This window comes from Nipponia nippon, unplaced genomic scaffold (genome assembly GCF_047370975.1).
Source record: "Nipponia nippon isolate SJK-2023a ecotype South Korea unplaced genomic scaffold, ASM4737097v1 scaffold_1, whole genome shotgun sequence".
Taxonomy (NCBI): Eukaryota; Metazoa; Chordata; class Aves; order Pelecaniformes; family Threskiornithidae; genus Nipponia; species Nipponia nippon.
Genome location: NW_028262290.1, coordinates 145,211,177 through 145,236,497, shown reverse-complemented (window position 1 = coordinate 145,236,497; position 25,321 = coordinate 145,211,177). Strand labels below are relative to the sequence as shown.

The following is a 25,321-nucleotide window of genomic DNA, read 5'->3' as shown; positions in this document are numbered from 1 at the left end:
GATGGATGTTATCATACCTGGTTTTTAAATAAAAGCCAATCTTCAGGACATCCTCCAGGAGGTGAAGGTACTGCTGAAGGAAGTGTTGCATTTGTAAAATTCCTGTGCCTCTCACAAATATAGCCATTTGAAAAACCACAGCTGACATCATTCCACAAGCCTGAAATCAATTTAAATATAGATAATAAGACACTGAATAAGATTGAAATTTGTGGGAAAGTGCACTGGCTTCCGTGCTTGTAGGTTTGAAAGCAATCTGCCTGGGAATGTGAGAGAACATCCTTCAGCTCAACTCTACCTCCTATCATCACTGGTTACAGTAGGACCTTGGTCCTGCTGTGACTGTGGAAGTAGTGGCCATGCAAGAGGGCTGATATGGCAGCTCCATGACCTCTGAGTAGAGCCCACCAAACAGCTTGGTTGCACTGAAACATGCAAGTGTAAGGTAACACTTTATCGGTGAAAACACTGTAAAATGTGAAACTCCATATATGTTCTATTCATTTGCTAACTATTCTCTAATTATTTTTTTGAAAGACCAATTTGCTCTTGACTTGAATAGAACATATTGTTTGTGCAGCTGAAAAATCAGTGATCAAAATGTCCCTGCATTCCCCATTAAAATCAATTTCTTATATTCCACTTTTATGGCTAATATTGCCCCTGAAGAAACCTCAGATATAATGACTATACTTTATTATGCATATTTTCCCAAATTGCTAGGAAAGAATGGACTAAAGTTGGCAAGATATTTTTAACAAACAAGGGAAGAGCAGTGCCCATAAAAATACTTTTAAAAAAAAGTTGTGGAACTCACCATCCTTTTTATTTAAGATCACACAATTTTCTTGAGTATCTGCAAAGTTGGGCTCACCCTGTGCCCAAGCTGCATAGTGCACCAAGCTTCCATCCAACCAGCTGAAAAAAAAACCAACAACAAAACAGTAGCAGTTGCTCAATGTTCCTGGAACAGTTCAGAAAAATCTACCTTAACATGCTAAAAATATTAAAAAAAAAATACAGCTGAGTCTGTCTGTAAATTGAGTTTCTATTAGGATTAAAAGACCTTAGATAATGAAATGCATGTCAAGTCAAAGAGCAAAAATACCTTTATTTTTAACAGACATTATCTATGTATTCATAGCATCTATATTCCCTATAAAAATGCCATTAAAAACAGTGTTTTTACAATGTAGTTAAACCAAAGGAGAGCACACGTTTCAACATGCAATTTAACTCTCTGAATCTGCGTTTAACTCCCTTGCAGTGGTCCCTCCAGAAGGATCTCTGGCAGTACAAAACTTCTACAACCGCTGTTTATGAATCTTGATGTATCTTTTTCACCTACCTAAACTGTCGATCAGCATTCTGAATTAATCCTATGAGATACGTCTCCAATTTGCCATTTTTTAAGATCTAAACACAAAAATGTACTTTTAGTTAGTTCTTTCTAATATTTAGTAGTTACCTAATATGAAAAAGTGTAAATTTTGCGCTATGGAAGCAAATAGATGAATACACATTGTATAAATGAATGTGTAGTCACCAGAGAGGACCCCTGTTGAAGTAAGTACCATACAACACATACTTTTGCTTTATTATCTTTATTGCTGCTTTCCCAGTTTTGGCTGCATTACTGGTATGATCGAAGCTTTCGAAGTTTTGGTCTCAATTTGAAAAGAAACAAGGAAGACTTGAGAAAAAACTTAGTATAAAAGTTTTCAGTACTTTCTTGTTCTCAAGCAGCCGGGTAATTCCTGTGTCTCAAGCTGTCTGTCCTCTCCTTTCATATCTTTTCCCACATAATAAAAGAAAGCATCTAATAGTGTGAAACAGAAAGGAGCTTGTGTGGCCACTTTGGTATTAGTAAACCAAACAGGATTACAGCAGAGGTTTGAGGCAACATCCATGCTGTTGAATTGTTAGCATGCCTCTGCCACGGCTTTGGCATGTGCCCATCAGAACCATCTCAGACAATGTGTAGATAGTGCCCTTGAAACACATGAACAGTTTTGATATGTGTTGCAGGAAAACTAATTCATGAAGGTCCAAGTTCATCAGTCCCTGACCTGGACCAGGCTAAACCTTTCTTTGAAAAGTTGTTTCGTTCAGCAACATGATGCGGTATGTGACCATCAGAGCTACGCTGGCAGTAGCCTCACATCTACACATAACACTGTATTCTAGAATACGATATTCAGATGAGAGGTAACCACCCTAGCAAAGGGACAGTTTTCACAGTATACACCTAATCTGCCTGTTCATTGCTCCTTATACATGTTTGGTCGTGGGCAGAACTCTATTTAGATTAGAATATACAAGAATATACACACCCTAGTAAATGGTAAATTCTTTTATATTTATTTTCCTAAAGAGAAGCTCTATCTGTAGAATAAATATTTTTTCATTGGACATTTAAATCTAATGCTAATAAAATGTAGTAATATTGTGCAACAAGCACATTCTCCTGTACTTCACAAGCATATGCAGCAGGGTATATAGGCCATATATGGTATAACATAATCAAATTTCCTCTTACACATTTCCACAAAAATTTTCTTTCACTGTTATTTCCAATAGTAGCAAGATCTCCATGATTGCTTTTGCAGAATGTTCTGGCTTTCTCCATAGACGTCTTTTCTGTGCTGAAAAAATATTGTTTGTCCCCTTTTAAAATCCAGCCATCTTCCGTGACTTCATATGCTGCAACACAGAAGAGGAATCTCTGTATTCTTCATGGTCCTTACACAAAGCTGATGTTGTTACATGATACCACCCTTTAGATAAGAGAAAATAAGCAGAAGCTTACTGGCAGAAGAGCCCAGAGGTTCTGGTTTCAAGGGTGTCCCTGTAATGAAATGGGAAAAAAAATGAAGATGTAAAATGTTTCTCAAATGTTGAGCCACTATAAGTGTTCAATTAGTGGAAATGATCTTTATATCTATCAATTTTCCATATTTTACATATTCAATGCAGAATATATTTATGTAGTATCTTTGGTGCAAAGCAAAAATGGATGTTTGGGGAATAACAGATGTATTACAGCCCTGCATCTCTGTCTTGGTAGGTTTTTGGTAAGTGCATCTTGTACATCCTGAATGTTGCCTAAATGAGGTGACTGGAGTTAGTCTGAAAGAGTACTTGTTTCTGAAAGAATACAAAAGAGTGAAAATACCTTACTTCAATGTTGGTATACTTTGCACAATACTAAGATTCTTTATAGACATTGTCTTGTATCTGAACAAGAAATTCAAGTACTAAACAAATGTTTGCCTCAAAATATTTTAAATTTTATTAGTATCCATTTGTTTGTGAAACTTTTTTTTTTTCTGTGAAACTACTTTGTGAAGAATCACATTTGACTGAAAATGCATCAGCTTTTGAGAAATAATTTAAATGAAAAATTTCCACATCACACAGAGTGGGATATTGGAGCAATGTATCTCTAAACATGCAAGACCAAGAGCTATACAAATGTAAAACAAATGTCACCTTTCTAATTTTTTTTCCACAGGAATTCATCATAATGTTTGTGTTGCTGTATGTGTAACTACATTAAATGAAGTGTGTGACACACACGCTTGGGTAAAAAAGTCATGTCACCATTTAAAAATAATCTCTTGTATTGTTTGTGAAAAGATTTAAAAGAAAAAAAAATATGTCTGTTCTGGAAGTACAAAGTATTATGACTATTTCAGCACCTTTCAGTATGACATTATGCACTGCTGACTAATGATGGTAATTTCTTCAGGTTATAATTTCTGCCATTCATACACTAATAATAATTAACAGTATACAACTACTATTGACACTTTTGCTAATGATTTTTAGTTGTGCTGGTCATGCAGGTGAGGAATTACAAAAGAAGTCACCAGGAAAGGTATCTTCACAACATCTCTTTGAGATAGATTCCTATGACTATTGCTTTTTAAGCATGAGAAGCTGAGAAAATGTGCCTTGGTTAGAAACAGATTATTTTGAACAATTCGCCAGCACAGACATGATCTTAGTTAGAAAACTATCACTTTAAACATTAACCCTTACTGCTTGTGTGAAGGAGCCTAGAGAGCCACCAAAGCAACTCTCCTGTTAGTCTTGGAAGTAAAATTTGTGATTCAATACAAAACTATAATTGACTCCTCTCTTATTTCACTGGATATCTTTCTCAACAGTAGTTACATTTTGAAAAAAAAAACAAAACACAGAAGTGTAAACATAGATTTTGCTGCTAGTATGAGAGGAAGATGTGAGCCTGCCTATTGTCGTAAAGCATATAAATTTTGAAGCTTGGATTACCATCTTTTCATTACCGCAAGCCTGTTGTTACAGGAGTTTCTTTACGTGTCATCTTACAAAGAGAATGATTCTAGTATGCTGGTAGTCTTGTTTAAACTAGAGTAGGTGACTATGTGTCCTTGTGTAGCATTCAAGCTACACCTGAGCAGAGTAGTGAAGTTTCACTTCACAAAGGATACAGAGATTTAAAGTAATCTTTTTTTGCAAATTGCAATCCTCTCTTTCTCCCTCTCTGCCCCCTTAGCCTTCAACTTGGAAATTCCCTACAAGTAAAATTTCCAAGAAACATACACTTTCATGTCAGTCAAAGCTTCCGTTTTCACAAAAACCTGCTTTTGGGCAGAGCGTTGGATTTTACCAGATAAGCCCTTGAGGTTGCTTTCACGTTATTTTTTACAAATCTGTATTACATAAACAAGTATATTTTCAGTGTAGCTTATCATAATATATTTTTAAATAAAACAAAGAAAAAGTTTAACAACAGTTGAAACATTGTATTCTGAAAGTATGTCTATGTCTTGACCTATTTTTCATTATGCAAAATTCCTGTGAAATCAACCAAATTTTCTACAAGCATGTAACTTGCAGAACTTTCTGTTTTGATAGATTCAGCTTAAATTTCTTCCTAATGTGAGTTTAGAGTAAAAAGTAACCTACCTTTCTTTATTCCACAAATCCAGTTATGACTGTATTCACAGTGCAAATTAATCCATGACATGGAAGGCTCTTCACTAATTGCTCCACAATATTCAAATGCAGTATTGTAAAAATAATGATTTTCCTTATAGTTCACCTACAGAAGAAACACAACTTTGGTTATTATTCTTGTCATACAGGGAAAAAAGTTGTACTCTGGAAGGAAAGAGAAGTAGCACTGAAGTTTCAAACCACTCCTTACTTTCCTTCTATGTCTGTGCAGCCTACGTAGGCTATTAAAGCAATATAGTCACTCTGCAAGAAAAAAGAAAGGCTCTGGGTTTATGCAGCATTTAACAGACTCCAGCAGTCCCATGAGAACTCAAATCAAATGAGGTTATAAATCAATAGCAGGGGAAAGGAACATGGCAATATATCACCAGAGACTAATAAAAATCAGGAAAGACCTTTCTCATATATTTGCCACTTAGATAATTGTCTCTGTAGCTGCAACTAGTACTCCATGTTACCACTGTTGTGATGGTCTAACTTCAGGGTTTATTGGCCTTTTTCTTTCCCAAACCGGTATGAAGAATAATGATTTAGAGTTACCCAGTGGCAAGGTAGACATTTTGGGGAATTCTTATACAACTTTCATCCACACCAGTCATGGAAACAGCTCCAACAGCAAAAAAGTCAGAACAGAAAGAAACTGGCAAGGTGAAACACTCACCGGGGATCCATCACTCCAGGAAAGCCCACCATCAGGATCCAAACACTGCAAACCTATCCAGAAAGGCTGAGATGATGGGAATTTTCTTCTAGAGTGTGAAAAAATGTGTATAGAAGAAGAGGATGTATGTGGTTAGCTCTGTTAAATTTTGCAATATGGGGACAATAACTCTCACACTTACTGAAGACTTTAAATAGAGTAGAAATTTTAAAAAGAGCAAAATGCTGTCGGTCAGCAAACTCCCATTAGCACGTAAGTTCATGTCAAAATTTTCTACTTTGCAAATGTTTGTGTTGAAAACACAGCACATTTTTTTTCTTCATTGATGTTGTGATTATAGTGTTCTTTGAGAAATAAAAGTTCAGGTTTGCTGGAAGTCACAATTTAGTTTCAAAATGGTTCAGTGAACAAACTTAGAAATGAGTCGGACAGAGAAAGATTCAAATTATTGGGTTGTTGGGTTGGTTTTTTTTCTAATTTAAAAGTTCTGAGGATGATGACAAATTTTAGGAACTCAAAAAATGTCTTTGAAAATGGTACCCAAATGAAATATTTTCTCAGTTCTTTTTCTTATGACTATGATGATAAACAGATACAGATTTTCAACTAATTATCTCAGGAGCAACTCAAGAGTATTTTTATTTATTCCTATATAAAGTATTGTTACACCAAAATATCAATTATTAGATATTTTATTTAGTTACGTTATTAAGTTTTCTATCAGTGTTTGCTCTTCTTCACTTCTAATGGCAGCCAGGTCTCCTCCTATTTCTCTGCAGAAATCTCGGGCTTCAAACCATGTTTTCTTTTGATTTTCTTCTCTCACAAAAACCTATGGATAAATTTTAAGGTAGAACACTGTGTTTACAGCATGTTGAAGTAAATGTACTGATGGCCTTGTATAAGCAAAATAGGAAAACGTTCCATTGCAATTATCATATATAATATGGATTAAAGAGTATGCTACTTGTATAACCTTATGTATCACTGATAGAGTGATAATTGCAGTGATTTCCATGAATAGTTGTGTAAAAGCTTGCTACATTTGTGCAATAACGTGCCATTCTCTGAAGTTTAGATGCCCTATCTACGTGGTGCTCTTCTGTTTCATGAGTAGGATTATTGGAAAAATTAATACTTACTCTGAAGCATGAATTAGTGCTATTGCTTGTATCCCAGCCCAAGGGACATTTGGAATCAGAAACAGTTTCAGGAGCAAGAGGAAGAGTAATTTTTCTAGCTAGTTTTTTGCAGAGAAATTTTGCCTTTACTTCACAGTTCTGAACATCCCATAGTCCAGCTGCATTTCCAGTCCTTAGGGCAACACAACCAGCTTCATTCCCTTTGTGAGACATAAAAGAAAATTGAAATGTGTTTTAAAGTGGTTCCCCTGACATTTTTACAGCTCATGTGATTCATTTACAAAAGACTGAAACACTGAGTGTAGTGTCTGCTCAAAGGACCAGCTTTGTAAAAAGAGGAAACCAGCGAGTGGAGTCCTTCATCATCTTCCCTCCCCTTTGAAAAGCTTTACAAGTGCATGAACAACCCCTTGCCTGCCTCTTTCCTATGCCACTCACTGCAAGAATTTGGCAGCCTGTCACCCAGGCTGGAAAGGATTTCACCCTTTCCACTTAGTTTGATTTTGCACTTGTAAGCAATGAGGAGCCAGAAAAGAAATATTTTTGTGGCAGCTTATATCAAAGACACTCCTCTTTCAAAGGCAGAATGTTCATATGTGTCATCATGGATCTGTTTTAGCAAAGTTGGGAAACAGTTCAGAATTACAACACAGAAAGTTCCTTAGTAGCATAAATTTACTCCAATGGCAGAGTACCAGGCATTGCCGCGTTCCAGTTTGTGTACAGAACACCTTCACCAGTCACCCACTTGAACATCCCTTGCTCTTCCATGTCTGAGAGACCAATCCAAAAATACTTCTCAGAGCTCAGACCAACGAGGCTGGTCAGGTAAGCTTGCTCATATCTGAAATGACAGGAGTCAGATGGGGGATTAAAGCTAGCTTTCCCTTAGTCTGCCATTTCTCAGCATCCTAAAGTGCACAGGACTAGAATGAATAGAGTCTCAATTAGGTTTCCTTTTAAGTGGAAATATGTTGCTTAACTGGAGAGCAGACGGACTATCTTCAATAGCAGGGAAGCCGTGCTATACTGAAAAACTGCTCCTTACAGACCAGGAGCAGCTGTGGTCTGTTTTTTCAGAGTAAAGTACTGGAAAACATGAATGTGTAAAATATATTTAGTTAGAAAAGACCTACTGTATTTGTTTTTTTTTTTTTTTCTCCAGAAAAAGGATATTCTGGTTTTCTGGTTTCACACTTTTTTTCCAAAAAAGTTCTCAACTGTTTTATAAAATTCCAAGATTATTTCATCAGATGTACAGGTTTTTTTAAACTCTTTTCATACCTGTCTCCTACACTTGTTAAATAACCACTGCTCCTTTCGCAGGTTTTCTTTGCTTCTGGAAATGTTACAGATGTATGTCCAACCAGGTAGCAGTAAAAACCATGTCTTTCCCAGCCCTGTCAAGAATATGTGGAATATATTTGCAGTAAAAAGAGCATGTGTTATAGTGCTTGAATTTCAGCATCTGCTCTTGAATCAACATATTTTTAGTATAACCTAATGCAGTAATATATTAATTTGAATTCCAGTGGACTAATGGAGATTAAGCTTAGTAAACATTCAGAAAGAAGAGCTTTAATGCATATGAGTCCCCCTTTTTTGACTGATAAATTTTAACTGATAAAAAAGTCAGAAGCACACAGAATGGAGAGAGTATTCAGAAGCGGGTGAGTAAAATACTTCCTTGCTCAGAACCAAAGAGAGTAGTCTGTGTTATAGTGAGATGTTGACTCAAGTTTCCTGATGTTTCTAGGTTAAAAGAACAGTAACTAGACTAATTAATTGATTTAACTCATCAGCTCACCTAAAAAGTCTGACTGAAGATGTAGAATAAAAACTGCTGAAAAGCAAAATCCTCAAAATTACAGCTGAATTCCAAGTTACTTTTCCCTTCTATACCAGCTCAAGATTTGCTTGCTGCATCCGAGAAAGGTAAATAAAATTTGTGTTCAGTATTTGCCTTCTGCCTAGTTCCATCTAGCACAATGAGCCTCAGCTCTGTTCCCCATATGGGGTTGTGGGAAATGTTACTAAATATGGAACGGTAGTAAATAGGAAAGTAAAAAGAGGGAAAAAAGAGAAGAAGAAAAAAAAAGCAGTAGGATAAAATAACTTGTTCAAAACAAATTGACTCATGAAAGCAATTTGATTGTTTTGATTTGGCTTCAATAATGAGATTTGTCATCATCTTGCATCATGTCACATAGTCCAGAAATGGTTCCCAGTCTCTACTATGTCTTAGATAACCGCAGATGGCTGTAGAACAATATAACAAATATGCAGAAAACCACAGTAATGGCTTTAGCCTCTTTCACAGACAGTCCAGAGAGATAATGGGCCTGACTCATATTGACTAAAAAAATTTCAAAATAACTTTATTTTAAATAAGGGAAAGTAGTGAAAATTATCACCCTGAATTTGATGTACAACCACACTTGTTAGGAGAAAAAAAAAAAAGATAGTTTCAATGTCAAGTGGAGCCTGAAAACAATGAATTTTTGCTAACCAGATTCTTGATTACACTTCCTTCTTACCTTCAGGCAGGCAGGATCAGTCTTTACTGTCCCAGAAACACCTTGTAGTGGGTGTCTTCTGCAGATGTAACCTAACTTTTTGTCACAGGCACTGTCTGCCCAGTATCCATCCTAGATGCAGTTTGGGAAGAGGTGAAAAATAGTGAGGCAGAACCTGTTTTCTTTAGAAACATTATTGATTTTTTTTTTTAATATTGCTTCAATAGGAGAATAAAGATCTGTACTTTTTAATGAGTTCCAAGTATTTATGCTTAATTGTGAGGTTATGTTAAGCTAAGTGTTACGGGCAGACTGTTAAGGTTTGCTTAGCATATAATGTATACTCACAATCAGATACGAACATTTATCTAGTTATTTCTAATTGAATTTTAAATTTAATTTAGAAGAACCATCTTTCTGAGTGAATAAAGATACCATTCCTCGATTTGTTTCTAAGTTGCATTCATTAAAAAAAATAGAAACAACAATCAAATAGTATAGTGCTACACAAATGCGTAATGATTCTACCTCTCCTGCCATAATGACACAGTCTTCTTGCCCATTGATTGCATGGGTTGGTTCTCCAGGCAGCCATTTGGTATACGTCACAGGAGTCCCATCACTCCACTCAAAGTACATTTGAGTGTTGAGGTCATTCAGACCAATCCACAGCTCATCCGCAGCTTCTAAGAACAGAAATTCACCTCTGTTAGTACCGGAGTTGAAACAGTCCATAGGAGCAAGATTTTATGGAGATGAGCTGAAATTGCCTTGTTACAATACAAATTCACCTAGACTAAATGACAGTGGAGTTCATTTTAAGATCTAATTCACATTCTTATTTCAAGAAGTTAAAAAAATGACATACCAGCAGGAAATGAGATTCCTCAGCTTTATCAGTAAAAGTCCATTACTGCATCTACAGCTACAAGGTGTCTGAGGCAGATAATGTGCCCAAATACTGCCGTAACTAGAGCTGTTATTTCCTTCAAGTGATTTCATGCAGTGAAAAACAAATGGAAATCAAAATGAAAAGAACAAAAAAGAAAATGAAGAGAGCACTAATGATTCCTCTTGTGGGTTTTTGGTGCTTGGTTTTTTTTGACCTATATATCTCTGGGCTTCCCTATAAATATTCTTATCGCACAAATAAGAATTTTTTTAAACATCCTGTAAGATTTCTAATGATATAATTCTCCATTTGTACCAAACACTGCACTATAGAAATACTCACTGTAGCCAAGCTGAGACAGTATGAAGCCATGCTCCTCAGGGTTGTGGATACTGGCCAGATTGCCATTGCTCTCATTGCAGGAAATCAGGGCTTCTCTCCATACTCTGGGCTCTCTATGAACCATGAAACAGTGATGTCCATAGGGCAACCATCCTTCTGGGCATTTAACAGGCTCTGCATCCCCTCCAAATCAACAGATATTTCAAGTTTTTAAACAGTGCAAACGGAAGTCTAGACTAACTGGAATTACATTTGAAATCAGTTAATTAGCTAATTAGAATGAAAATGGAGTGATTACAAATAAATGGTACTTCTATTCGTTGCTCATACATATAGAACATTTTAGTCTGTTTGCTGTTGCACACTGCACTTTTACAGAAAACACACTGCATTTAAACAAAAGAGGAAAATAATGGCGCCAGTGGTAACTGGGCTTCACTAGTGTGAAATATTCACTTTTGGACAGAGCAATATTTTGGAATTCCATGTATAGTGTTTTCACACAATATACCCTACCCAATTATGCTTCGCATATTTCATAAAGGCATTATTACCACAGCACAAATAATCCTCTGCACATGTGCCTTTCCATACTAAGTCTCATTAAATAAATCAGAGAGCATAGTAGAAAAGTGGTCTGAAGGAACTTGCTCTTCTTTGCCATCTTTCTAGAATCATAGAATCATAGAATCGTTAAGGTTGGAAAAGACCCTTAAGATCATTGAGTCCAGCCGTTAACCTAGCACTGCCAACTCCACCACTAAACCATATCCTCAAGCACCACGTCTACCCGTCTTTTAAATACCTCCAGGGACGGAGACTCAACCACTTCCCTGGGCAGCCTGTTCCAATGCCTGACCACCCTTTCGGTGAATAAGTTTTTCCTAATATCCAATGTAAACCTCCCCTGGCACAGCTTGAGGATGTTTCCTCTCATCCTATCACTTGTTACTAGGGAGAAGAGACCGACCCCCACCTCAGTACAACCTCCTTTCAGGTAGTTGTTGGGAGCGATAAGGTCTCCCCTGAGTCTCCTCTTCTCCAGACTAAACAACCCCAGCTCCCTCAGCCACTCCTCAGAAGACTTGCACTCTAGACCCTTCACCAACTTCATCATTGTGCTTCTTTGGACACGCTCCAGCACCTCGATGAACTTCTTGTAGTGAGGGGCCCAAAACTGAACACAGTACTCGAGGTGCGGCCTCACCAGTGCCGAGTACAGGGGCACTATCACCTCCCTGGTCCTGCTGGCCACGCTATTCCTGATACAAGCCAGGATGCCATTGGCCCTCTTGGCCACCTGAGCACACTGCCGGCTCATGTTCAGGCGGCTGTCAACATCCCCAGGTCCTTTTCTGCCAGGCAGCTCTCCAGCCACACTTCCCGAAGCCTGTAGCATTGCATGGTGTTGTTGTGACCCAAGTGCAGGACCCGGCACTTAGGCTTGTTGAACCTCATACAATTGGCCTTGGCCCATCAATCCAGCCTGTCCAGATCCCTCTGTAGAGCCTTCCTACCCTCAAGCAGATCCATACTCCTATCCAACTTGGTGTCATCTGCAAACTTACTGAGGGTGCACTCAATCCCCTCGTCCAGATCATTGCTAAACATATTAAACAGAACTGGCCCCAATACTGAGCCCTGGGGAACACCACTTGTGACGGGCCGCCGACTGGATTTAATTCCATTCACCACCACTCTCTGGGCTTGGCCGTCCAGCCAGTTTTTAACCCAGCGCAGAGTGCACTTATCCAAGCCATGAGCAGCCAGCTTCTCCAGGAGAATGCTGTGGGAGACAGTGTCAAAGGCCTTACTAAAGTCCAAGTAGACAACATCCACAGCCTTCCCCTCATCCACTAAGTGGGTCACTTTTTGTCATAGAAGGAGACCAGGTTAGTGAAGCAGGACCTCCCTTTCATAAACCCGTGTTGGCTGAGCCTGATCCCCGGGTTGTCTCGCATGTGCCGTGTAATGGCACTCAAGATGATCTGCTCCATGACCTTCCCTGGCACTGAGAAATTTCTAGGTTACAGGCAATCCCACTGAGAAGGTGGTTTGAGCCTATTGGTGCCATCTTTCCAAGACTTCAGTGATAAGCCTTGGTATTTTCATTAGAATGCACTGCAGGAAAGGTGAGGCATCTCTAACTTTATTTTCATGTCCATGCAGTCCATGGTACCTTTGTGACAGTGTATGGCTTAGACCAGTGCCTCTGGAATCATGAATAGTAACAACATGAAATAAAAATTGCTTGTGTGGTTACTGGGTTCCAGGAACATTTCCACTATTTAAGTATATTTGGTTAAAGAAATAACAGTATGCTTTGTTCTGTGCCAGTCATCAAAGCAGAAAAACAAATGGCAATGCTTTTTTTTTTTTATTTTAAATAGCCATGAAATTTCATTTTAGTGACACAAATTCTATCTTTATCAAAGAGTTTTTATTTGCTTGACATACCTGATGGAAGAATGAAAGGATCCAGTGTGGAGTTTTCCTTTTTACAGATATAGCCAACTTTCAGCTCACATGGCTGGTTTTCCCATTTTGCATCTCTTCTGGGATTTAGTACTGCACAGAGTTTCTCAGGCTCAGGCTCAGGGCTTCCTTCATAGAATAAAAACCAAATTATTTTTTTTGTAGCACAGGTTTTATGTCAGCAGCTGGAAGAACAATTTACTTCCAGCCTTTTCATGTGTCAATTATGGACTCATGACTTCATTGCTACAGTTATTTTTCTACCAGAGATAAGGAAACATGACTTAAAAGTACCCATCAAAACACTTCTTTAGATGCTTGTTGCATAATTCACACTTCCTGCCATATTTGATTGCAGAATAGTGGTCTCAAAAATACGACATTCCTATGTTTTGTGAAAATTGTTGGCTTGCACAGAAGAGAAATGAAGCTTTGAGCCTACACTGATGGAAAGGCTGCAGCAAGTCCTTTCCTTGCCCCCCCACCTGTTTAATCAGCCTGTGCACAGGAGTCAGCCATAGATCTGCTGAGGAATATGTAGCTCACAACCAGTTGCAGAATTATGTTGTCAGTAGATGCTGGACTGAAGAGTCCAGACATTGAAGGGGTACCAGGTGCTCCTACAGTTGCAATGCCATACACACACAGTATGAAATCAGAGTTCATGATTTCACAGCTCATGAAACGTCTAGTTTTATACAAAATTTGTGGTCAGGACCCACTTATGCTGGCAGTTGAGTAGGGAGTGGTGGGAACCTAGACTGGTCAAAGCCTGAGAGGGTAGGCTTCCTCTTTATGGGAGCATGTTAAATGACTTTTAGTATCTAAAGCTGTGTTTAGCAGAGTGCAAAAATAATAATATGGAATTCCTAAAATGAAATATAAGGCACATCTGTTGGATGAGGCATACCAAATCACATGTGAAAACAAATCTCATTTCCACAATGCTCTTGCAGGGGAGTATTTACTTTCTATGTCAGGTTCTGGTCCAGCAGCTTTCAGTGGTGTGCTGGAACAAAAAAGTTACACTCAGGCCCTTTGGAACGGTCCTTTTTGCGTGTCCCTTTGGCAACTTGGCTGCAGAGTTGCTCCTTACTGCAAGCCAAGTCTCCTCACATGCCCTCACACTTGCTGTGTGTCTCTCCCCTGACTGCCTCTGCAACGAGCCCTCCAGGAGGTTCTCCAAGACCACTGTCCTTGGGGAATGGCCAGTGTTTTCCTCTTCTCAGAGGGGTCCACAGTGTGATGACTTTTTTTTTTTTCCTTCCCCCAAAAGATACAACTTATAATAATTTTGCAGTAAACTGGAAAAGTGTAAATTAACTCATCATAACAGCCGTCATGTGGGGATACAGGAACTCCAAGGGTGTGGGCTGCTTGACCTGAAAGCAAACTGCTCTTCTTCTCTGCAAAGCTTAAGGAATTTGACCAGGTCAGCAGAAGGTAGAAAACCCTCTACCAGACTCAGCAACTCTGGGCTTTCCCTTCCTCTCCTGTGCCAGATAAAAACAGATGGCACCTTCGAGACTTGGGGAAGGCCAGAAGACAGAATATGTGTGCATTTATTCAGCAAGCAAACATTCAGCATTTGCTGCAACCAGCTGTTGCCATGGCAATCATTAAGTGACTTTCAAAGATAAACTGCCAATGCTGTGAACTCTATTTACAGTCTCTCTTGAATGTTAAAGAGGAAAGAAGAAAGAGGAAAAGCATACAAAGTGAAGGGGAAGCCTTTGAAAGACTGAATCTCACAAACAGCTGAGTCCTTGCAGGATGCAGGGTCTGATAACCCTTGTGAGAGTTGAAGAGACCCAGAGGTTTTAACTGACTTAAAGGCATTCCTAGCATGCTACAGCTCAACTAGTGCTTTTCACTTTATCTACTTCTGATAGGAGATGAGTTTATTTAACTCTTCTACTTGAAACTCCTTGTGATATATCCAGTGAAAAAAAAAGCATCATTCTCAGCTTTTTAATCTCACATGTCTCATAAGCCTTTCAACTCCATTTCCTCATGTTCATGGGGAATACTACAGGACAGCAATTAATAAGCATTCAGCATTCTGGCAGGAAAGATTAATTCCAAAAACTGTTAAAAAAAATGATTACTACCTTGTGCCCAGTTAAAGTATCTGAACGGAATGCCACCGCTCCACTGCCAGCCGCTGTTGAGATTCAGGCTGTTAAGCCCAATCCAGAGAGAGGATCTCTTGCTGTCAATCAAATCTAGGTAACCAAAAGAGTTGAATTCTAATGAGATTCGTTACGAAATGCTCTGCATTTTCAAAGTTTGGAGGAAGATAATAGACGTCTGCTTAGTGATTTCTAAGTTCAGTACAGAATCCATGTTTACTGAGAATAAACCCAGAGAGTTTATTCTGTAGTGAAAGGATAGAGAATGGCAAAAGACTATTTTGTATATTAGTTTATCTGAATTTAATGCTATTCTACAGTTATAGGTAAGCAATAAGCTTTGAAAACTGAAACACTGAATTGCTATTGTTAATATTTATGTTACAAGTTTGCTTGAGTGTGAAGCAATTGATACGGGGCCTTCATTATACAGTCTATGCATAAATCCAGAAAGTCTGTAGATTTTGATAGCATTTTGTATGAAATTTGTATGGTATTTCCAAAAATCTGTTTCATTAGATATATGTGAAGAATACTGATTTCTTAACACAAAAGTCATATAATGACTGCCTCCTATAATGACTTTCCTTCTTGTAAGGACACCTTCTGGTGTTTTCAGAGCTTCAGCCAACTTTTGCTTAATTAGCTGGAAATTCTTAACTTTCTGTGAAAAAATAATAGAAATAATTTCAAATGGCAATTCCACAACTTACAAAAGTTCCTCCTGTAAAAAGCTTAATTTACAGTAATTGTGCTATTTCTCTAGCAGTACATATACTATTATTACATCAGCTATTCATTGTAATGTGATTAAGGCACTGAAACATTTGTAATCAGTCAAAAAAAACATTAGACACTCTTTTTACAGGGTCTTGCTTATTAGTTCACCTCGTAGATACATTTGTTCATGTATCTCTGTGACACTTAATAATTCTGCGTTCTGCTGCTGGCAGCTCTTCCTTGCTTGGTGCCACGTGAGAGCTGACTGGTAGTTTATCTGGTAGTAGGTTCCTGTCAAAGGATCTGTACTCCAAAATCTGTCATTGTCTGTGTGAGAGAAAGAAAATTTAGTATTGCAGTTTGTTATAAACATCTTACACAAAATGTTATGAGAAAATTTAACTGTAAGCTTACTTGTGAAATGAGATTCTGGAGCAAATAAGGCTCAGACCCCCAAAACCCATACTCTTCCATTAGCTTGCTCTTTGTTAAGTAAAAGAGGGTTTGCCATTGACATTAGCAGAGATGGGCCTCTCATCCTTTATTTTCAGTTTCCCCTGTCAAATCTGATAATCTCCAGGTGAAAAAAAATAGCGTAAAGAGATCAATAAAGCAAAAATGTACCTTGGTCATTATCTACTCTGAAAACCTGTTCAGCAGCTCATAGGCTATGCCCAAATTAATTCTTGGCTGAAATACAACTGAAATGCAAACATTTCCAATGATGGAAAATTTGCTTTTCAAACTGTGCCATCATTAGTTACATTCACAACACTACAGGCTTGGGGAAGAGTGGCTGAAGAGCTGCCTGGCAGAAAAGGGCCTGGGGGTGTTTGTCGACAGCCAACTGAATATGAGACGGCGGTGTGCCCAGGTGGCCAAGAAGGCCAATAGCATCCTGGCTTGTATCAGGAATAGCGTGGCCAGCAGGACCAGGGAAGTGATAGTGCCCCCCTACTTGGCACTGGTGAGACCGCACCTCGAGTACTGTGTTCAGTTTTGGGCCCCTCACTACAAGAAGTTCATTGAGGTGCTGGAGCGTGTCCAAAGAAGGGCAGCAAAGCTGGTGAAGGGTCTAGAGTGCAAGTCTTCTGAGGAGTGGCTGAGGGAGCTGGGGTTGTTTAGTCTGGAGAAGAGGAGACTCAGGGGAGACCTTATCGCTCTCTACAACTACCTGAAAGGAGTCTCTTTCCCCTAGTAACAAGTGATAGGACAAGAGGAAATGGCCTCAAGTTGTGCTGAGGGATGTTTAGATTGGATATTAGGAAAAAATTCTTCACCAAAAGGGTTGTCAAGCACTGGAACAGGCTGCCCAGGGAAGTGGTTGAGTCCCCATCCCTGGAGGTATTTAAAGACGGGTAGATGTGGTGCTTAGGGACGTGGTTTAGTGGTGGACTTGGCAGTGTTAGGTTAGTGGTTGGACTTGATGATCTTAAAGGTCTCTTCCAACCTTAATGATTCTGTGATTCTGTGATTAGGCTGTGAGTAGCATCTCAGTTTTCAGATGGTTTTATGCTGAATGCAGTCATATTTAAAGCATACTGGTCTTTTCCTGGGTGTTAGCTACTGATGGACACATCCAGACAACTTTCAGCCTCACTATAGGCTCATAGGAAACATTTTTGTTTCTTCTATAAGGAATGTTATGGCATGGCAGACACATTTTTTAGTAAAATAGTCATTACAAAGTTTTTCCCTTCCATATTAGTAACAGCATCTCAGTATTGATATATTTACCTAACAGTGTTGTGTTATAGCATCTATGTCAGCATTTGGGACTTACTGCCAGTTGGACAGAACCCGTACAAATGGTCCGCATCGAAGTCAGGTGTTGTTGCACACCACAGCAAGCCGTCTGACCTGCCGGCAGCCGTGCACCTGGCGTGCCATTTGCCAGCCAGCTGGAAGGGGAAGACACATGGAGCTCCGTTGGCGTTTCCTAGCAGTGTAAACACATCTGAGGGGGCAAAAGAGAAATGATAATATAGATAATATAGATAGGAATCTGGGGGACCCAATTGTCTATGTATCTGTACTCTCCATAAGACTATGTAGAGAAAGTGTTACAAGCGTTACACCAGTGTAACTGGGGACCTGCTGTCACCAGCAGTATCTTCCAAGGAAGTTCTGGGTAGGTCTTGCAATTTACCATTTACTTATGATATTGCCAGCTGTAATGGCTGGAAATAGAGCAGTTTCATACTGTAGTCAAGAACTATGGAAAAACTGTAGTGATTTTTGTCTCACGTATTTAAAAATAATTTTCTAAATATAGCATTATTTTTTTTTCATGTAGCTTAACTTCCCGTCATTCACTACAAACAAATCATTGATTTAACTGCTAAATGTGGTGGGATTCTTTGTCACCTGAAGTCTTGTAGAGGAACTGAATGGTAGTATGCATGGAATTATTTCCTTATATTTACTATAGGACTATTAAAGATTTTTGCCTTTCATCTAACAATCTTAATATAATTTCACTAGTACTAGTATAGAGTTAAATAAAGCACTTTTTGATTAAAGCTAACAATTAAAAATAGCCTACATCCACATTTTGCTTTAAAAGTAAAGAAAAAAAATAGCACATTTTGCACATACTACATGCTCTCTGAAGCTAAGCACCTGTACGTCTCCAGGATGGAGGAACACAGGCCTGAGTATGTGAATGAATTGTCCTCCAGTCCGTCATTGCCTGAGGTGGAACAGCTGATGTTAGACTAAGAGGAGCAGAAATCAAAAGAACCTTTCCGAGTGCATTCAAGACACCATCAAAATTAACCTTTAAACTTTACCTTCATGGCCTTTAGAACACAAATCATCCATGGTTCCATAGATCTTCCATTTATTCGTTGTCGCTGATCCTGTGTTCAGCACAATATTGTCTCCTTTTCTTTTGCCAGCACTGAGAAATAAATCTTCCCCCTGGATTGCCAAAGTTGTATTTCTGCACTCCCATTTCTGGAATTCACTTTTCTTGTTGCAGGGGTACAAAGACATTTTAGCCTGGTTTTGCTTGTAGGGCACTCCCAAACATTGTGCAAATGCCACGCTCATCACCTGGTGATCAGACACCCACCTGAATTTTTGTAACTCAGTGTTTTTATTGCAAGCAGCTGTTGTGACTGCATGAGAACTCTGAGCAATTAAACAGAGCTTAGTATCCTCATTGTATATTAAAAATATTTCATTGTCTGCAAAACAAAATAATCAGAATTAATGTATTTATGATGAGCATCTGGTGAGGGGAGCTTGTGAGGGAAGAGATGTGCTGTTGATTCTATGCTGATCTGACTCATGTCAGGAGACTGTAAATCTGAGTCACTTTTGCAAAGATCAAACAGCATTTTCAAGACTTTTATCTCCTTCTCAGAAGGAAAAATAAGTGCAGCTCATATAAATACAATACAGAGGAATAAGAGCACATAAAATACATTATGACAGCTTCAAAAATATCATCACTACAATGGAATTTTTATGAGTATAGTGGATTTTATTTTTCTAATTCCCTCCTGAAATACACATTTCTTTCAAGATTTCCAAAAGAGACTTTACTGAAGATTTGCAAGTTTGCCATCACTTCATGGACTATAGATTTGGTCGTGTTACATAAATCTCCACAGGGCTGCATTTGTGCTTAATACAGTTAGTGAGTGAGACTTCTGTGACTCTTGTTCCTTCTGTAACTGGCATGTCCTGTTATGGTTTGGGTTTTTTTTTTAGGATGAAAAACTGTGGAACAGTGACTTGTTATCTTGCCTTGTTCCGGTATGCTCTCATTAGTACGTCTGTCATAAAAAGTCAACATAATTCACACAATCAAATCACAAACATGCTCACAAGAAGCAACACCAGGCAGTGTATAGAGGTAAAAATACTATAGGTGTGTGCCTGTGTGCCTGTGCATTGTTATGGAAAGACAACATGTGAATGCTAAACAAGCTAGCTAACACTCCCAAAGGATTATAGGTAGTTTAGTTTAGTAATCCATCAAGACCAGCAGGCCCTGCTGGGAAGGGCTGCCCAGTACTACAGTTGTACTGCCAACATGTAAAGCAGGTCATTCAGTGCTGGGCATCGGTCTGTGGACACAGCTGCCTGCTTTTCAAAATGTCAAGTAGCATACAGCTCCCACTGGCTTTGGGTCATGAGGGAGTGAGATTTAGACTACAGGGAATATTCTAGGACCTATAGGACAGGAGGGCAAGGCTTTGCCTTTCAGTTCTCTGTGCCTCAAATCCCCACCTGGAAACAGAGATGTAGCATCACCCCTGTATCCATCTGAGAGAATAACCAATAAGGGACAGTGAAATACCCTTCCAAACACTAAAGTAAATTTGTAGGACAAGGGTAGGATGTTAGGGCACAGCCAATGTTGAGTAGTGAACAGAGCAGAAAGTGTCTGGGAAATTCTGGGAAGCTATGACAGGAAGAATAGTTTTTGTTAGGGTATCTGTATTTAATGCTTGAACTCTCCCAAGAAGGCCCTGTATTACTTCGACCAGCTTAGTAATCTATGGAAGTTTCACTTCTTTAGATCTAAATTTGGAGCTAAGACCTAGTTTCTTCTTTTCTTGTCCATTTAGACAGAAAGTTTCAAATCTTATTAATCTTTTATTTCTTCCTGCTAACTAAAGTGCTTTGTGTAGTTTCTTACTGCTAAATAAAGTGCTAAGTTTCAGCTATTGCCCCTCATAGTATTTTTGGGTCTAATAATAGGAGTTCTTGCTTGAAACTGTGAGGTTCATGCTTGGGCTGTCATGTGGGTTTGGGTCCCAGCTCACAGAGCAGAGGGGAGAGCCCCTTTTTGCATGGGCTAGTGCTGGCACAGCTCACACGGCACAGTGTCTGCTTTCAGAAGCTGTGATTTGTACCCCACTCCTCCACAAATCTAATGAATTGAAGGATAAAGGAAAAACGTCCTTGAACCTTATCACCATCCTTACATCAAAAGGGAGCTGTGATCTGTCCTTGGTCAGCTTCTGAACCTTAATTATGCCTCTCATCCTTACTCTGATAGCCGTAGTGGTTATTCCAGGGCTGTTCTTGACTCTGATCTTTTTAATATTTTTTTCACTGGCATCTGCTCAGCCACAGTATTACGTCTCACATCAATCCACAAGCTCCATCTCATCCCACACAACCTCATCCTAAGGCTAGGACATAGATATACAGCACCCTATTTAATTCCTTTCTCTTTTTCATTTTTCATAACTCAGTCACATATACAAACAAGGACTGTGGAGCACACTGTGAAGTCCATCTACTTCACAGAGCAGACATAACCAATAATTAAGTTGTATCCAAAAGGAAATCTTTAGCCGCATACACGGCTCTGTCCTGACTTCTGATTCTCAGCTTTACCACATCTTGACTCTTCCTCTCTCATTAAAAGTGAACCAACATCTCTGTATTTGCATCTTTTTTAAACTTCTGTGGACCACTCCAGTTAGGATGAATATGAAATGCAGGGCAGTCAAGCTGTGTGAAAATCTTAAAGAGCCTGAGAAACAAGCAAGAAAACAAAAATGCCCACTTTCACCTCCACTTTTGCAGGGGATAAAAAACAAAGACTCACCGAGTGTCTGAAAAGCAGTGTGAACCAAAGACAGGAAAACTAAGACTGTAGAAAAAGTCAAGTGTTTCATTTCTTTCTTCTTATTCACAAAGCGATGAGCTGAAATTAATTGCTGCAGTAGAAGTCTTTAAGGAACCAGTTGGCGCTGGCTCCTTCTCAGTTTTGGAGAGTTTTAGTTGAAAGAGAAAACTCTGGGCTCTAAATAAGGAAATATCCTGTCACATGTGGTATTTTGAAATCTATAAATAATTAAAAAATTCAAACTTTGCAGTGAAGTTTCTTTCCATTCGAATGCAAGTGGCAAAGTTTGAACAGTTCAACATCATTCCGCTGAATTATTTTTAACTTTCTTGGTTCTGCTCTGGGATTGTAAAGTCCTGACCCTCAAAGACAAAGAAGCAGGGAGTGCGATTTAAATGGATGTACTTTAAATCTCATACGTACAGACCTGGGAAACTCAGAAAAAAATAGATGCAAATTTCTTGACCAGATAGGTCTTCGCTGCTACAAAAGATGTATTCATTCAATTTGATGCACCAGGCAATGTTGACTATTTCAGTGTGAAAAATTAACCCAGACAGGACAATTTAATTTTACTTGGTAGCTTGACAAACTGGGCATTGTGTATACACCTGGCTTTTATCTTCTCTGATTTATCAACTGGCAAAACTGCTGTTATTTCATGTGAATTTATCTCAGTAGAACCAATACAAATTAGCTAAATCTTTACAAATCTTTGTTAACCAGTGATTTTGACAACAAAATTGCCTTTCAAAATCATTTAATCCATAAAGTACAAATGAATTTTAATACTTAATAATTCTTTCTTTGTACCAGGTGTAAATGAGACAAGCAAAGAGGAATATTCTCAAACATTACAAATGAGCTGTAGCCTTTTATTAAGTGGAAATCAACTTCAGCCATGATGCAAAATCCCTTATTTGTTTTGAAGGAAAAGGAAGAAAGATATTCAGCCAAAATTGCCCTTAGAATTTTCTCTCATTTTTCATGGCTTTATTATGAAGACAAATTTCACAATATATTCTGCAAGGGCAAAACGTCACTTAATGTGACAGAAGAAACCCATTTACACAGTATCGGGTCTACAGAGCTGTGTTACCAATATCAACTGTCAAAATATCAAAATTATAAATAATGGTATTATTTTGGAGTTGGGTTTTTTTCATCTGTTTACTCTTTTCATTTGCCTTCCCTTTATCATTAGTCATCAGATAGCACTGAATCCAATTCAGTGTCAGTATTTACAAAAAAGAGAAATGGGCATGTGTTGTAACTTGCTTGAAGGAAAGAAAAGGTGTAAGATCAAGGGGACTGTCAGCAAAAGTAGTCTGAGTACAGACAGAATGCCCTTCATTCCTTATCCTCTGCACTATGTTTTGTTTGACTGCAGTATCTACAAACGAGCAATCCAATGTCATGTGAATCTCTCCTTCCCAATGACCTCTTCTATACAGCTCTTATGCACTTTCTAAGGGTCTGTTTTTCCCAGAGATCCTTGAGATCTTTTTCTTTTTTTTTCTTCAGTCTGTCATAGACAACATAGAATTCGTAAAAAACTTAAACAGCACAGGAGACCGCTAAAGCATTTCACTACCAAGACACTGTGGTGTGCCCCACTGCCTTCCTGGCCTGTAGCATGGATACAGTGCCCAGTCATCAGTCCATTTGTCAGAGAGCTGGAGGATAGTAAAAGAATCATAGAATCATAGAATGGTTTGGGTTGGAAGGGACCTTAAAGATCACCTAGTTACAATCCCCCTGCCATGGGCAGGGACACCTTCCACTAGACCAAGTTGCTCAGAGCCCCGTCCAACGTGGCCTTGAACACTTCCAGGGATGGGGCATCCACAACTTGTCTGGGCAACCTGTTCCAGTGCCTCACCACCCTCACGGTGATGAATTTCTTCCTTGCATCTAATCTAAATCTACCCTCTTTCAGTTCAAAGCCATTACCCTTTGTCCTATCACTACATGCCCTTGTAAAATGTCCCTCTCCAGCTTTCTTGTAGGCCCCCTTCAGGTACTGGAGGGCTGCTATAAGGTCTCCCTGGAGCCTTCTCTTCTCCAGGCTGAACAACCCCAACTGTCTCAGCCTGTCCTCATAGGGGAGGTGCTCCGTCCCCCTGATCATCTTCATGGCCCTCAGAAGGGGCCCTTAGAAGGCATCTTAAAATCAACAATCAAGTGAAATAGAAACAGGAATGGATTCTTCTAGCTTTATTTGGTATCCACTTTATTTTATAGTCTATTTATATTTCTTTTCAGTCATATGCCTTGTTCACGTTTCTGTGTTTCTTCCTGTTAGCCCCTCTCTTAAGGTAAATGACTCATTAGATCACCAAACCATGTAACATCTCTGCATGCTAATTAAACAACACTGAAGTATTATTATGTGAGCTATAGATCCTTTATTGATATAGTCTCATATTCATAACTGATACAAACCATTCAAAGTCATAGAATATGTCTGAGTGTTTGCAAAGATTTACTTGTTTTGCAAAATCCAAGTTGAAGCCATGAATGTAGGACAAGTATTTGCATTTCACTTATAATACTATGGCAAGGAAGATACTTGTGCAGAGAATGTGAAACAGGGGCAATAATGGGCAAAAAAAATTCCTGTAAATTTCTGTTTATTCCAAACACCATTTTACTTCAGTAACACTAAGCGTTCTTCAGTACGCTGTGGTGAGATATATTCTCGAAGTGCAGGCTTTGGGTCTGAGTCCTCTGCAAAGAGAGTGCAAACTATATGGCTGCACTTGACTCACTATGCGATGCTGCCACATATCTCTAAAAAGAGAGAACACTAGGGCATTAATCTATAACTTTTAAATCTAAATTCACAGTAGTTCTGCTATTTGTCATGCTTGTTTAATAAGCCATTTTATACAGTACTGAGTCTTAGTCCTGAGAGTATTTCTTGAAAAGCACAGAGCAGTAGCTCTAATCCATACCAAAGGAATAATTGCTAATTTTAGTTCATAGTGTCTGTTTGTTAGATGCATGTAACTTTTACTAAGATTTCCTTTGTTCCAGCTAGATTTTTTTTTTTAAGCTTAACCATATAGTTTGGCTGTGTTATCCCATTAGACGATGCTCTGTTCATTTTTTTCTTTGTCATTGGTAGAATCCTTTTCATCGTCCTTTCTAGTTAGGACACAGCTGTATTCTAGCCGTGTGTTTTGCTGCCTCACTTCTCTTTGCGTCTCACTTTGAGTTTTGATCTTGAATAAGAAATAAATCATGAAACCCATCCCTAATAAAATGATGAGGACCAGAGTAAGTAGCATCCACATATTCATGTGACTGTGTGCTTTGTCCTTTTTGGCATCTGTAAATAAATGCAAAGCAAATAGAAATGGGTGTACTGTAGCCATAAATAAATATGAAGAATACTGAAAACTATTGGTTTGATTTCCCCCTTAATTACCAGGCTGTTAATCAGCAACCCACATTTATGAAGGAAATGGAATATAACTTCAACATCTCCTGGCCTTCTTCCACTGTTCTCTTGGGGCAAGGATAGGAGGGTGGGCAAAGAAGCTATGATAATTAAGGTGTAGATATTATTGTATGGGGTTTTTTAGGATAAGTCTTTTATTAAAAATCTGTCATAACATCTCTGTGTCAGTCCCCCTCATAGATCTTAGCGTGCAAAAGAAGGAGCAAAGAGGGGGTGATCAGTTTACCAAAGCATTTAGTTACCCTGGGATGCCCTAAGTGTCTCATAGGTACTGCTAAATTATGCTGGGAATGAATGGCAACTAAGTAAATTAAGCTCATACAAATAAATATATAAAAGACAAATAAATAATAAATACCAATTCATAAAAAACCC

At 38.7% G+C, this 25,321-nt stretch overlaps 2 protein-coding genes across 5 annotated transcripts in view; both read right to left on the bottom strand.

Annotated features, from left to right (window-relative positions):
* LOC104013318 (macrophage mannose receptor 1) overlaps positions 1-21,612 on the bottom strand; it is a 33,100-nt gene extending 11,488 nt beyond the window's left edge. The window contains exons 1-20 of one of the 4 annotated variants that reach the window (XM_009465806.2): positions 21,460-21,612; positions 18,677-19,075; positions 17,668-17,841; positions 16,053-16,211; positions 15,144-15,257; positions 13,015-13,161; positions 10,558-10,740; positions 9,852-10,009; positions 9,345-9,455; positions 8,092-8,207; positions 7,503-7,651; positions 6,808-7,007; positions 6,370-6,497; positions 5,666-5,753; positions 4,954-5,089; positions 2,810-2,848; positions 2,540-2,703; positions 1,349-1,416; positions 818-918; positions 18-160 (exon numbers count right to left, since the gene is read on the bottom strand). In XM_009465806.2, coding sequence (XP_009464081.1) covers positions 18-160; positions 818-918; positions 1,349-1,416; positions 2,540-2,703; positions 2,810-2,848; positions 4,954-5,089; positions 5,666-5,753; positions 6,370-6,497; positions 6,808-7,007; positions 7,503-7,651; positions 8,092-8,207; positions 9,345-9,455; positions 9,852-10,009; positions 10,558-10,740; positions 13,015-13,161; positions 15,144-15,257; positions 16,053-16,211; positions 17,668-17,841; positions 18,677-19,075; positions 21,460-21,529 — 2,847 coding nt within the window. In that variant the 5' untranslated portion in view covers positions 21,530-21,612. Of the gene's footprint in view, positions 1-17; positions 161-817; positions 919-1,348; positions 1,417-2,539; positions 2,704-2,809; positions 2,849-4,953; positions 5,090-5,665; positions 5,754-6,369; positions 6,498-6,807; positions 7,008-7,502; positions 7,652-8,091; positions 8,208-9,344; positions 9,456-9,851; positions 10,010-10,557; positions 10,741-13,014; positions 13,162-15,143; positions 15,258-16,052; positions 16,212-16,298; positions 17,621-17,667; positions 17,842-18,676; positions 19,076-21,459 lie in introns of those variants that run through there. The other 3 variants (XM_087776106.1, XM_087776112.1, XM_087776120.1) reach the window with 3 other exon arrangements.
* A 2,128-nt stretch (positions 21,613-23,740) lies between these two features.
* The window catches only part of LOC104013329 (macrophage mannose receptor 1), a 35,442-nt gene continuing 33,861 nt past the window's right edge, over positions 23,741-25,321 (bottom strand). The window contains exon 29 of the mRNA XM_087776141.1: positions 23,741-24,814. Within this exon, the coding sequence (XP_087632267.1) occupies positions 24,570-24,814 (245 nt within the window). The 3' untranslated portion in view covers positions 23,741-24,569. The remainder of the gene's footprint in view (positions 24,815-25,321) is intronic.